The following is a 12,836-nucleotide window of genomic DNA, read 5'->3' on the forward strand; positions in this document are numbered from 1 at the left end:
TGAACTTAGCTTTCTAGACTTAGCGTTACCCCACTGCAGAGCCCGCTGGTGGTGAGCTTTCAGTCCTCTGGCCTGATCCTCCTGAGTGCTGGCATTGTGGGTACGTTTTTGCTTGCCTTGTACAGTTACCCTCAGTGTGGCTTTGCTCTCTGTTAGTGTTCCTTTTGTGTTATTGGGAAGGCTGCTCCATTTCTGGACCTCACATGCAGACACAGCACCAGTGTCAGAAATTACTGCCAGTGTCTTAGGAGTTTCCCTTTCCTACCAAGTACCCTTTCTTGGAGTCCTGGGAGACTTCCTTGTTCATTTTCTTGGTCATGGTTTTATAATTCTTATGCTTAAACCTGCCATGGGCAAGATTCAAGTAGTCAACCAGGTCACACAAGTTTCTTGGTGAAAGACACTGCTACGTGGAAGGGTAGGGAATGCCCAAACCAAATTGGTGCTGTGTTAGCAAAGACTTGAGAATGGGGCAGCCATTGTGTAAACCTACCAGTTTTATTTACTAGAGAACCGTGCATCTCGGGGAAGAGAACTGTGCATCACGGGGAGTCGGGGGCTCCCTGGAATCTAGTGTCGTTTTGTTACATGAGGTTTTACTGGGAACAGTGTGCCAGAGAGGTAGTGGATAGAAGGCTGGCTATGTTCAAAGGGTGCCTGGCGGGGGCTGCAGAGGAGTCAGAGTGGGTGACTGCCGTTGAGCAAGTCTCCAGCTCGTGTCTCGTTTATTGTTAGTGATGACCATTCCTTCCTGAAACTGAGGTGGCTAGACCTTCCTCAGTGGATGAAGTGTTGACTGTTAGGTTGAAGCAGTAACATAATCCCGTAAGTTTTTTAGAAGTGAAGAAACAAAAAAATAGGATTCTTCTTCCAGCCTTCTCCCCTGCCAGACAGACATCCTTACTTTTCCTTTAGCTTGTTTGGAAGTAGTAGGGAGTGATTAGGGCAGTGTGAAAATTGTGAAAAACCTTCCATTACCATTTCAGAATTGTTTGATACTGTCTTATTACTGGAAGTACTTAACCAAGTCCCTGAAAAAGAAAGCATCAGAGGCCTTATCTACATGTTCAGAAGGAGCCTTCTCTTAATATTCAGCCCTAGCGCTCTCTCAGGAGAACATGCATGCTGACAGTTGTGTGTGTCATTTGTTTATAATTGAGGAATGGTGAGGGGATTTTAGGGGCCATTCAGAGTTAGCGACGGTAATTTGTGCATAAAAACAAAGATCTGATTAATCTGCTTTAGTAGAGGACCCTGTGTTGAGTCAGACAGTGTTTACCCTCTTCCAGACTCTGCTGGCTAGTTTTACGTCAGCTTAACACAAGCTAGAGTTATCTGAAAGAAGGAAACCTTGATTGAGAAAATGCTTCCATAAGATTGGCCAGCATGTAGAGCAGTTGCTTCTTTAGTGATTGATGGGGGAGGGCCCAGCCCATTGTGGGTGGAGCCATCCTTGGGCTGGTGGTGGTTCTGGGTTCTGTAAGAAAGCAGGTTGAGCAAGCCATGGAGAGCAAGCCAGTAAGCAGCAGCCTTCCATGGCCTCTGCATCAGCTCCTGCCTCCAGGTGCCTGCCGTGTTTGAGTTCCTGTCCTGGTTCCCTTTGATGACGAACAGTGATGTGGAAGTGTGAGTCATGGTGTTCATCACAGCTGTAGTGACCCTAAGACACAGACTATTGTTGGCAAAGGTTACATTTGGGTGTTCAGAGTATTGTAGTGATCACACAGGCTAATCTTTGGTAAAGGCAGACATTTATATCCTGCTCTTCTCTCTCAGCTTTGCAAAACTTGTCATACCTAGGATATTGGGAAGTCACATGACTGTTCTCTATTATGTTAGAGGTCAGGGTAGCAGGAATGTTGTCACAAATGGATATATTTTGTTTGCCCCTACTTGATAGTATAACTTTGACATATACTTCACCTCCTAAAATATTACTATCTTATTAAAAGATATATAGACAGAGTCTCTAATTCTTCTGATTCAGAAATGGATAGGACCCTATATATATATTTTTTAACAAGAACTTTTTTTTAAATTTAATTTTAATTTTATTTTTATTTTATGTGCATTGGTGTTTTGCTATGGGTGTCGGGTCCCTTGGAACTGGAGTTACAGACAGTTGTGAGCTGCCATGTGGGTGCAAGACTATATTTTATATTATTACACTGTCTTTTAGTATTAGTTGGCTGTAACTCACTGTATTTTATTGTCATAAAAGCCTACATTATGTAAGCACGACTTTTGTGTTTACGGTGTTTGTTATTTCAGTGTGGGGAGGAGAGTGTTTTAAATCATAGGCCCACCTCATTTGAGGGGAGGTTACGGACAGTTTTCTTCTGTAAAATAGGACGATAGAGTGCCTGCCTGGCGAGTGCCGTGGTGCACCGGCTGATTGCGTGGCTGTGAGCTCATCCGGGGAGGAGTTTGTCTTGTTTATCTGTTTTAAGGGTTTCAATAGACACAGTAGATTTTGGACAACTGTTGAAGGTGAGAGTGACATGCAGAGGAGCTGAGCATGTCATTACAGGCATCTCAGCGTGCACTCTAAGAGTTCGAATCCCTAGGGAGGATGCAGCCCACCTCCTCATTTTACCTCTCCAGACTTGATGTCCTACAGAAGTAATATCACTTGGGCAAGGTGACATGGCAGGTTGATGGTAAAACCAAAATTCATCATTTCTGCTGCGTATTTCTTTTCCAAATCTTGACCGCTGAGTATTTAATAAATTATTGCTTTATACTGTTTGGACAGCTTTACTGAATGTAGTTTTTAAGCCATCTCTTGACAGCCTAGATTTAACAGAACATATATTGTTGAAATGTGCCTTAAAAATGGAGACACAGTCACAGAAGGTCGCTCCTGTTTATAACAGTATTTAACTTCAAGAGAAGAATCAGTGCCCTCACTCAAAGCCAAGTGGATGTGTTTCACTGTAGATGTGTCTGCTCGAGTGTGTGAGCGTTGTCTTAGGTTGAATCTTGTCTCCTGTAAACCTAGCTTAGACCAGGAAGAGGCCCTGGAGACAGGACAGTACAGCCTTCTGAATTCTTAAGATTTCTATCTAGTTGGGAGAAATTCTTCACGGTGTCTGTTCATGCCCCTTTCCTCCTCTTTTATAACCCTGCCTTATTAAGCATTAACTTGACATAATCTGAAGGAAGAATATTCATTGCAAGTCCATGTTCCTAGTTATTTCCCTCACTGACTTTTCTTGTTTGTCTTCAGTTACAGGTTTATGATAATGGACCGCTTTGGGAGTGACCTTCAGAAAATATATGAAGCAAATGCCAAAAGGTTTTCTCGGAAAACTGTCTTGCAGCTAAGCTTAAGAATTGTATGTGAGCTATGCTCCTTGTGAATACAGTAAGGGCTGGTTTCTGTCGCAGCTCAGTCCTCTGCTGGCCGTGTTAGGTACTGCATTAATTTACCTCCATATTCTCCATAGCTGGATATCCTGGAATACATCCACGAGCATGAGTATGTACACGGGGACATCAAGGCTTCCAACCTTCTTCTGAGCTACAAGAACCCTGACCAGGTCCTTAGAACTTCAGTTTTTACTGTTGTAGAACATGCTGTGTGAGCAAGTAGGGTACTCTGGACTGACACCTCCCGCCGCCCCCCCCAAGCTCTGCTTTTTTTGAAGTAGATACACTAACAATACTGTTTCTTCAGATACCTTTATATAGTTGCCATTCTGCATTTTGTTGCAGTTTTCTGGCGCTTTATCAAGTTGGCTGGTCTGCCCTAAATAATATTCAGAAGATGTGCTTGATACAAAATGAATTTCAAATAGCTAGTTGGGGGTGGAAGCTTAAAATTACATAGTGCACCAATGAATTAGATTTAGATTTTCCTGTCTGCTCTGTCACTTTTCTTATTTCCTTTGTTCAAGAACTCCATCAGATGTAAGAAGTGCCTGTGACTTGGAAAGTTTGGTCTTAATGTGGATTATTGAAGTCATTTGTGTACAGCCTGCCAGAGCAGTCTGGATTTGTCCGTCCTTAGTGCTTGCCGGGCAGATGTGCGTTTTTAGTCTGCTTCATTCCCTCTGTAGCTGTCTAAGAGGTGAAAGTTCTGTTGTGCATCCATGCTGGGGTCAGTGACAATCCAGGATGCTTGTAGCCCTTTCTGTGATTTGTGCCAAGAAGGTGTGGTTGACACTGCTAAAGTGGTACTTCTTGATCTTGTGTAGAAGGAAGGAAGTTGTGAGTGCTTGGTTTGGGGCAGTGTGGTCTGTGCACTTGGCTCGTTCTCCTAGACCTCCTTGTCTGCAGCCACCTTCTTTTGGTTGCCTCCTTTTTACCACAGTGTGTCTGCCTCCCCTCTGTAAGCTATGGAGAGCATGAGGGATCTGTGTAGTACACCAAGAGAAAGCAAGCTGCTGGGCTGGAGTGCTCTGTGAGGCACCCCAGGGTCAGCTCCCTTCTCTCCAGCCATCTCAGCTGAGCTGTTTCCTTGAACACAGCAGGAACTGGAACAGTAGAGGTCCCTTTAGCTGGAGGAGGAGGGACTTGCATAGTACTACTCAACATTGGACTTCCATGAGTTTGCACTTGACTATCGTGAGCAGCTTTTGTTCACATGGCAGCCATGTGCACCTCTCCTACCTTTCAGACGTGTGTGGATGGGGTGACTCTCAGTACTAAGTTTGTCTTTGTGCTCACATGCATACGGGCACATGCATTTGTGGCGGAGAGTCAGGTGTAATATGTAGCTATCAGATGGAAGCCACATGTGCTAATGTTGTATGTTAGTCAGAACAATAGACTATGCCATGGAATTCCTCTATCAGTATTCCAAATTAGCTTTAATCTGGAAGGCTCGACTCTGTATTTAAGATGGAGGTAAAGGCCTCATCTAAGAGTTTTGAATATTGTTAGAGCCTTTGAACCATTTTTATGAAGTACCTAGGCCTATCAGTAAAGAGTCGGGAGTAGAAGACAACAGTGTGCTGACACTGTTCATCCTGCTTTTCTTTGTGGAGTCTTGAAAGTTTGCTCTGTGTGATAGTCTGTTCTCGATTCTATAAGAACTTAACATCTTGCCCATGAAGACATGGTTAGTTAGAAGTTTAGCACATACTTTTCTAAGAAAGTATGCAAGGTGAGATAGTATTGAAAGGACTGTAGCTTCATGGTCATTTAACATTTATTAAAAGTAAAAATTATTGGATGAGAGGGTTGGTTAGTTCTGTGGTAGAGGAAGGTCCTGAGTTAGACTCAATACTGCAAACAAAATAAGATTTCTTAAAAGTAAGAATTACTCAGAGATACAGCTCAGTGGCAAAGCTCGTGGTTAGCATTTATGAAGCTTTAGGTGCAGTTCCCAGCATTCCAGAGGAGGGGGTGGTGGTTGTTCAGTACTTGCTACAGTGTTCATTTTAAATTTGACTTGTTGGAGAGCTGCTGTTTGCCCTTGTAGGTGAATCTACCCCCAAGTGATTGTATTTTATTTCTGTACTTTTAAGTAATACATGTGGGCTGATTTTTGTCTTTAATTTGGTGCTTGGAAATTTATAGGTGTACTTGGTAGACTATGGACTTGCTTATCGGTACTGCCCGGATGGTGTCCATAAAGAGTATAAAGAAGATCCCAAAAGATGCCACGATGGCACACTAGAGTTCACCAGCATCGATGCGCACAATGGCGTGGGTATGTCCTGTTGTGTCGTCTACAGTAGCTTGTTGTGTCTACGAGTGGCCTGGTGTGTCCATGGTGGCCTATGCTGATGTTTCCGTCTGAATTTCTGCCCTTAATTATGCTAAGTAAATAAGTAGACTGATGAAGAATACTGGAAGAAGCAGAGTAGGGTGAGAAAGAGGGCAAATCTTTAGCTCCTATAGTTGAGTAAGACCCTTGTGCATACCCCTGCCCTTCAGGGATAATTGGACTTTAGGGTTCCCACAGCTCACCTCTGTGCAGCTTCGTTTTCTATGTCCTGGTTCTTATAGAACACACCTTCACAGCATCCTGGTTTCTTCATGGCGAGTAGCTTATATTTTGTGTAAGGTAGCTTGGTCCGTCCTCTGTGCCCTTTGCTGTGGTGGACCTGACAGTGTTGAGAGGGTCACCATTTTAGGAACTTCAAGTGAATGGAGGTGTTTTATTTCCTAGACAGTAGTATCTGTTTGAAACCCTAAGGTTTCCCAGTTTGGGTGTTAGTACATTCTTAGTTGGAGATAAAGACGTCTTTTATATAGCCCAGTGTTCAGTGCTTTCATTACGTGCAGGCAGATGCTTCTGCCACATGGTAGACTTGAGTGGTTCTAGAATGCTGTTGTACTTGATCTTCTCCTGTGTTTGTAGCCCCATCACGACGTGGCGATCTGGAAATACTTGGTTATTGCATGATCCAGTGGCTCAGTGGCTGTCTTCCTTGGGAGGATAACTTGAGAGATCCTAACTATGTTAGAGATTCTAAAATTAGGTAAGAGACAACTTACGTTATTTTTGGTTGGTTGGTGATAGGGCAAAGGATTTTAGTCAGAATTTCTTGATAGGATCTATGGGATTTTGTTTTCTAGATTTTTTGGGGGTGGGGGCGTTTCAAGACAGAGTTTCCTCTGTGTAGCTTTGGCACCTTTCCTGGAACTCACTCTGTAGCCCAGGCTGGCCTCGAACTCACAGAGATCCGCCAGCCTCTGCCTCCCGAGTGCTGGGATTAAAGGTGTGCACTGCCTGGCTTGTTTTATTTTTATAGGCAATGCTTTTATCCTGAGTAGCCCTCCTGCCTGAGCCTCTTGAGTGTTGCTGTTGTAGGCTTGTCACAGTCACCACCCCTGGCTCAGTGATGCTTAAGTAAAAGATGAGGAGAGTTAGACAGCAAGGCTCTTTGCACTTGGCTGTTTTCCTCAGAAGCACTGCCTGCTGTCTGTCCTCTTAGGAGCTGAGCTCTTATTGCACTTGTAACCAAGGACTCCTTCCTTCCTCCACAGATACAGGGACAATGTTGCAGCTTTGATGGAGAAGTGCTTTCCTGAGAAAAACAAGCCAGGTAGGGAAGACTTCCATAGACTTTCACAGAGCTTTTGTTTTCTGGGAAGAAAAAGCCCACAACATTTTAGGATTTACCATCGTTGGAGGTACACCCATTTCCCAGAAGCAAACTCTGCACAGTGAGCTGGTCGGTGAGCTGTGGAGCCTCCCACAGTTGCCCTTTGCTTTCAGCAGGGAGGCATGTTTTGTTTTCTTAGCTGGTGTTTCTGGAGGTTGTATTAGGTATCAGAGACTGCTGTCCATGCGGGCTGCATCTTACCCCGCTCTCAGGATGCTGGCCCTCAACGCTGGGAGCTGCGGATGAGTACATAACCGTGATTTTTGCTAGCACACTGTGTTGTTAGTCCTCTGGAGAAGAAGAAAACAGGAAATGGAATTGGGAATGTAGAGGTGGCACAGAGAGCAGGAAGAGTTTACACTTTGAGCAGGGTGGCCAAGGACAGCCTTGTGGAGGGGGCACTGGAGCATTTGTAGGGAAGGTGATGAAGTAGCTGTGGAGGGTGGAAGACTATGCTAGAGGGTGTAAGAATTGTGTCCCTTTTGAACATCATGAGGTCATTGGTTTTTACTTTGATCAAGAGTCTACAGCTTGAAATAGAAAGGATGCCAATGGCCTTATTTTCTAGAACACTGGTTCTCAGCCTTCCCATGCTGTGACCCTTTGATACAGTTACTCATGCTGTGATGACCCTTAACCATAAAGTTAATTTCGGTGCTGCTTCATAACTCTAATTTTGCTACTGAAATGAATTGTAATGTAAGTAGCTGATATGCAGGGTGGTCTTAGGTGATCCCTATGAAAGCTGTTTGGCACTCCCCGGGGTCATGACCCACAGGTTGAGAACCTCTCTTCTAGAGTCATGACCGGCCTCTAGTCTTGGTCGAGGGAAGACTGCGGAGGGTATGATTGGGGAGTACCCGGCAGTGTGCTCTTCGTTATCATCCATCTCTGTTCCCAGTCCTGGGCCGAGTGCACCAAGACGTCTGTGTGTGTGTCTGTGGTGCTCTGCTACATCTGCATTCCATTATTTATGTGTTCTACTGCATTTCTGGATCTTGTCTGCTCGCTGCACATGGTGGTTTCCCATCCAGACTGCCTGCAGTTCACTTTGACTGTATGTGCCACATTCAGTTGACCTAGCAGCCTATCTTCAAGACTTCCTTTATCTTTTGGTGTTTTCTTTGTCAGATCTCTGTGGACTCTGTTCTTTGTTCTTTTTTGTCTATTCCTGATTCCTACTGCCTCAGAATTGCAACTTTTTCTTCAATCTTGCTGGCTGGCAGTATCTGGTGGTTTGAGTACTCAAGTATTGTTGTTGTTTTTTTTAAACCTGACTTTTTCTTTTTTAAAGAATTTTTTTCAATGGGGAGTAGTGACACACGCTTTTAGTCCCAGCACTTGGGAGGCAGAGGCAGGCGAATCTCTGAGTTTGAGGCCAGCCTGGTCTAAAATGAGTGAGATCCAGGACAGCCAGGTATACAAAGAGAAACCCTATCTGGAAAAAGAAAAAAAAAATGTGTGTTTGGGTTTTTTCCCTGTCTAAATACCACATGCATGCCTAGTGCCTGCAGAGGCCAGTAGAGGGCATCAGATCTCCTGGAACTGGAGTTACAGATGGTTGTGAGTCACCACGTGGGTGTTGGGAATGGAACAGTGCTCTTAACTGCTGAGGCATCTCTCCAGCCCCTTGACTTAGTTCTGACTGCATTTCTGTTGAAGTTTTAGCATCACTGCAGTTCCACATACATGATCCCTCATGTTTGCTGGGCTTTGAGGTTGGAATGATTCTAGTTTGATTTGGAGAACCACAACTTTGTAATCCCACCTCTTCCAACCCACTGTGGCAGCTCTTCATTAAATCCCTCCTTAATTTCCCATTGTATTTTGGTCTCTGCAGAAATCTTGCTGTCATTACAGTCACATTGGGTAACTGATGCCTTTTTCTTCTGTATTAAGTATTCGGGTTTGAACATTTGATTTCCAGGTTTTAACAGTATCTAAAAATAGGGCAGATTTTTATGTCTTTTTACCCTGTGCTCTATCTGCCTATTAGTCTCAGCAGCTTTGCAGACTCTGCAGGAATTTTGTTGTCTCCTTTCTCTCTGCTTCCATCCCTTTGTGCCACTGCTTGGTTTCTCTGTGTAGCCCTGGCTGGTCTTGAACTTGGGGACCCCTCCTGCCTCAGCGTCCTGAAAGCTAGGGTTACAAGTTTGCATACCAAGAGCATTTTGTCCTAGACACTCTGATGCCCTGTGACTTACTCTATAGTTGAGTAAGACCCTTGTGCATGCCCCTGCCCTTCAGGGATAATTGGACTTTAGGGTTCCCACAGCTCACCTCTGTGCAGCTTTGTTTTCTACGTCCCGGTTCTTATAGAACACACCTTCATAGCATCCTGGTTTCTTCATGGCGAGTAGCTTATGTTTTGTGTAAGCTAGCTTGGTCAACGCTAACTAAAGCCAACTTGGCTCTTCTGTTCTGTATAGAGGGTGGTGATGGTGGAATCCACTCTCTCCGATAAAACAAAAGTTTCCTGTTGTTTTTCCAGACACACTGATGTTTGTTTCAGGAGTTTTTAAAAATACCCTTTTATTAATTTTTGGATACTTTGTGTCTTTTTACAGTGTGTTTTGATCATACTGCCTTGGAGGTTTCAGATTCCTTTTTTTCTGGTTAAGATAGTGGGGATTTGAGACCCTGCTGTATCTCAACTGTTCAGACTAGAGCCTGGCATACAGTGGCACTTAAATAATTAAACTAGTGGTTATATGTGCATCTGTGGATGGATACTGCTGTGGAAAAGAACATCATGTGTTAATGTGGAATAGAGGAGAGACTGAAGAGATGTTGGCTTGAGCTTCGAGGGTAGAATTTCCAGTGACAGACCAGGGAGATTCATGGGGAACAGTTTGGGGCTTGGTCAGGAGTAGGGGTTTGTGGTAATGGTTGTGTAATCAAGGACCTGATGAAGAAGAAGCAGTGGCCCTTTGTGAGGGACCAGTCCTGCCGGGGGTGGGGTGGGCGGGTGTTTCTTTTCCTGCAGGGCACTGCCTCAGTGGCCAGGAGGCCTTGACCTCTCTGGACCTGTCTTGCTGGTTCTTGAATCTGCTTTCTGGGTTCTCTTTCTCACCTCACAACTTGCAGCTTTCTGTTTGCAGGACTGATGGCTTCTAGAGTCACTGCAGCTCAGAACAAACTACTTTCTGAATTCCTTTTATATTTACATTTTATGTCTGTTTGAATGTGTTCTCTGTTCTCTTTTATGGTTGCAGAAATGTCTTACATTGTATCTCAAAGTATGTTGTTTTACTTACCTGATAATTTTTGGACTTAAAAGCATGGAGCTCTGATTGAGAACAAGGTTTCTATTTTAACATGTTGCCCACTTGTATTGTAATATTACATTGACCATGGACTGTTTTCTTAGGAATGAGATAGACATATTGGGTTTGTGACTAAAAGTAATAAAATGATTGTGTTATTGTTTTAGGTGAAATTGCTAAGTACATGGAAACTGTGAAATTACTGGACTACACTGAAAAGCCTCTTTATCAAAATTTACGTGACATTCTTTCACAAGGACTGAAAGCTATAGGAAGTAAAGATGATGGCAAACTGGACTTTAGTGCTGTGGAGAACGGAGGTGTGAAGACCAAACCGGCCTCAAAGGTGAATCTGGGTGTGGAATGACCCTCTAGGCTTTTTTTGGGTTCAACTTAACGGGCACTGTAGGCATGAAGCCTTAGCTCAGCCAGAAAGTACGGGTGGTTGGTGCTTAAGGACCTGTGGCACGTGGAGGGCAGGCTGACAGCAGAGCGTGTAGAGGACGGGGGCAGGGGTATTTGGAGTTCTCACGTCTGAGCAGGTCTGAATGTCTGAAGGACCTCACTTGTGATCTCAGATCAGGTGTGGATGGGGCACTGAAGTTTGAATTTAGGAGTCCTTGTCTGCTGAGTCACCTTGAGTCTTGCCTCAGTTTCTCTTTTTTATGGATATGGTGAAAATTTTTCTGTGTGAAAGTTGGCATATGGCTTGGCACCATGCATGAACAGAATCTTTAAAGGAATGTTGGGTTTATCTGCATTTAAGGAACTCAGTTGTTAGCAGAGAAATATGAAGAAGTAATGTCCAGTTTGGTGGAAGTACTGTACATGTGTAAAGAGCTGCTGATGCCTTTAGATGTTAGATTTTATAGCTATGCACTGTTAGTTATCTACTAGTTACTCTTGATAACTGTTGAGGAACTTGTTGTTTTAATGTTTGAAATGTATCAAACACTTTTTTTTGGCTTTTTGAGACAAGGTTTCTCTGTGTAACCCTGGTTGTCCTGGAACTCCTATGTAGACCAGGCTGGCCTTGAACTCAGAAATCTTCCTGCCTCTGCCTCCCAAGTGCTGGAATTAAAGGCGTGAGTCACCATGCCCAGCTTCAGTGTATGAAATTTAATAAGCTATGGTGGTTGAGCATTGGAGAGAAATTGTTTAGAACAATGTTTCTTGCTAGCCAAACTGTGCTTCTTACTCCAAGTAGGTCCAAACCGTGGGAATCTGCAAAGGAAGCAGGGAGGTTGCTCAGTGCACCCTTAGTGCAGATGCTCATTTTTCAGTTAGCAAAGTCTAGAGAGAATTACTGTGGAAGCTAGCTTTAAATACTAATGCAAAGAAATCTGTGAGCAGAAAGACACATGCTGACACACTCTAAGATTGTGAAGCTCTTTGTAGGCATATAACTGAAGTAAATACTTAGTTTAGCTGGTAACTGTAAAGTCCACTAGATTTCTTTGGCTCTCTAGTATCCAAACCGTGAGAAAAAGATATGAAAACCAAATTTTCCCCTTGAAAGCCAGAAGCTACCCATGGAGAATTTTTTCTTCATCTTTAACCGACAGAGAAGGCGGATGTTTTAAAGGTGGGGATGGATTTACTTTCTTTGGAAAGCACTGGTCTTTGGATAGTTTTTCTGGAGAGCTTGGACTCACACACCCATCTGCAGATGAATATCTTCCTTTCACAAGGTCTGCCTTAACTGCATCTGCTCTTCTTTGTGTCTGTATTTGTCCCCAATGCCAGGCCCAGGTTGGAAGTGAGGCTTAAGTGGAGGTCTGTTAGTGCCCTACGCTGGCATGTCTTTCTGCTCACAGAGGTTTGTTTTTTGCAGTAAGTAGTGTTTAGAGCTAGCTTCCACAGTGGTTTTCTCTAAATTTTGCTGATTAAAAAGTGATTGTCTGCAATGAGGGAGTACCCCGTGCAACACCTCCTTCCTTTGTAGATTCCTGTACTTTAAACCTCCTTGGAGGAGAAAGCTTGGTGTCTTAGGCAGTGGACTTCACGGCTGAGTGTGGGTTAATTAGCTGCAGAGAGTAACTGACCTTACAGTTTTATTGTGTCCTCATGGTTCTTAAGGCTGGAGACTTCATGTTGCATAACTTACATGTTGAAAGCTTCACTGAAGGCAGGAAAGAGGATGTTAGAATATTGAACTCTGGGAACTTTATTTCATCTGCTTGGGGACTTTCTTATACTCACCGACACATGGCTATTCTTTGTAGTAAAAGGAAATTACAAAACACTAAGATTGGCCTATGGCAAGATGATGAAGCTGCTTGGTAGTTAGATAACTGAAATAAGTTCTTAGTTTGGCAGGATTTTCATCTTTTGGTTTGTAAAGTGAGTGGAACAGACCAGGAGAGTTTTGTTTGCTTTGTCACCCTTCCCTGGAGAGTGGACCTAGGGTTTCATGTCCGTTATGTACATACTCCCACTGAACTGTATCCCCAGGTACCTCATCACTGTTGATTTTTCCATAGAGGCTTTCACTAACTGCTGCGGCTGG

The 12,836-nt window shown here is 43.8% G+C and overlaps 1 protein-coding gene across 4 annotated transcripts in view; it reads left to right on the forward strand.

Moving 5' to 3' along the window:
* Positions 1–12,836, forward strand: part of Vrk1 (VRK serine/threonine kinase 1) — a 77,117-nt gene that overhangs the window by 44,029 nt on the left and 20,252 nt on the right. For all 4 annotated transcript variants that reach the window (XM_036206374.1, XM_036206378.1, XM_036206375.1 and 1 more), the window contains exons 6-11: positions 3,230–3,338; positions 3,450–3,542; positions 5,527–5,659; positions 6,314–6,434; positions 6,943–7,001; positions 10,495–10,673. In XM_036206374.1, coding sequence (XP_036062267.1) covers positions 3,230–3,338; positions 3,450–3,542; positions 5,527–5,659; positions 6,314–6,434; positions 6,943–7,001; positions 10,495–10,673 — 694 coding nt within the window. The remainder of the gene's footprint in view (positions 1–3,229; positions 3,339–3,449; positions 3,543–5,526; positions 5,660–6,313; positions 6,435–6,942; positions 7,002–10,494; positions 10,674–12,836) is intronic.

The sequence above is a fragment of the Onychomys torridus genome, chromosome 14, assembly GCF_903995425.1.
Source record: "Onychomys torridus chromosome 14, mOncTor1.1, whole genome shotgun sequence".
NCBI lineage: Eukaryota > Metazoa > Chordata > Mammalia > Rodentia > Cricetidae > Onychomys > Onychomys torridus.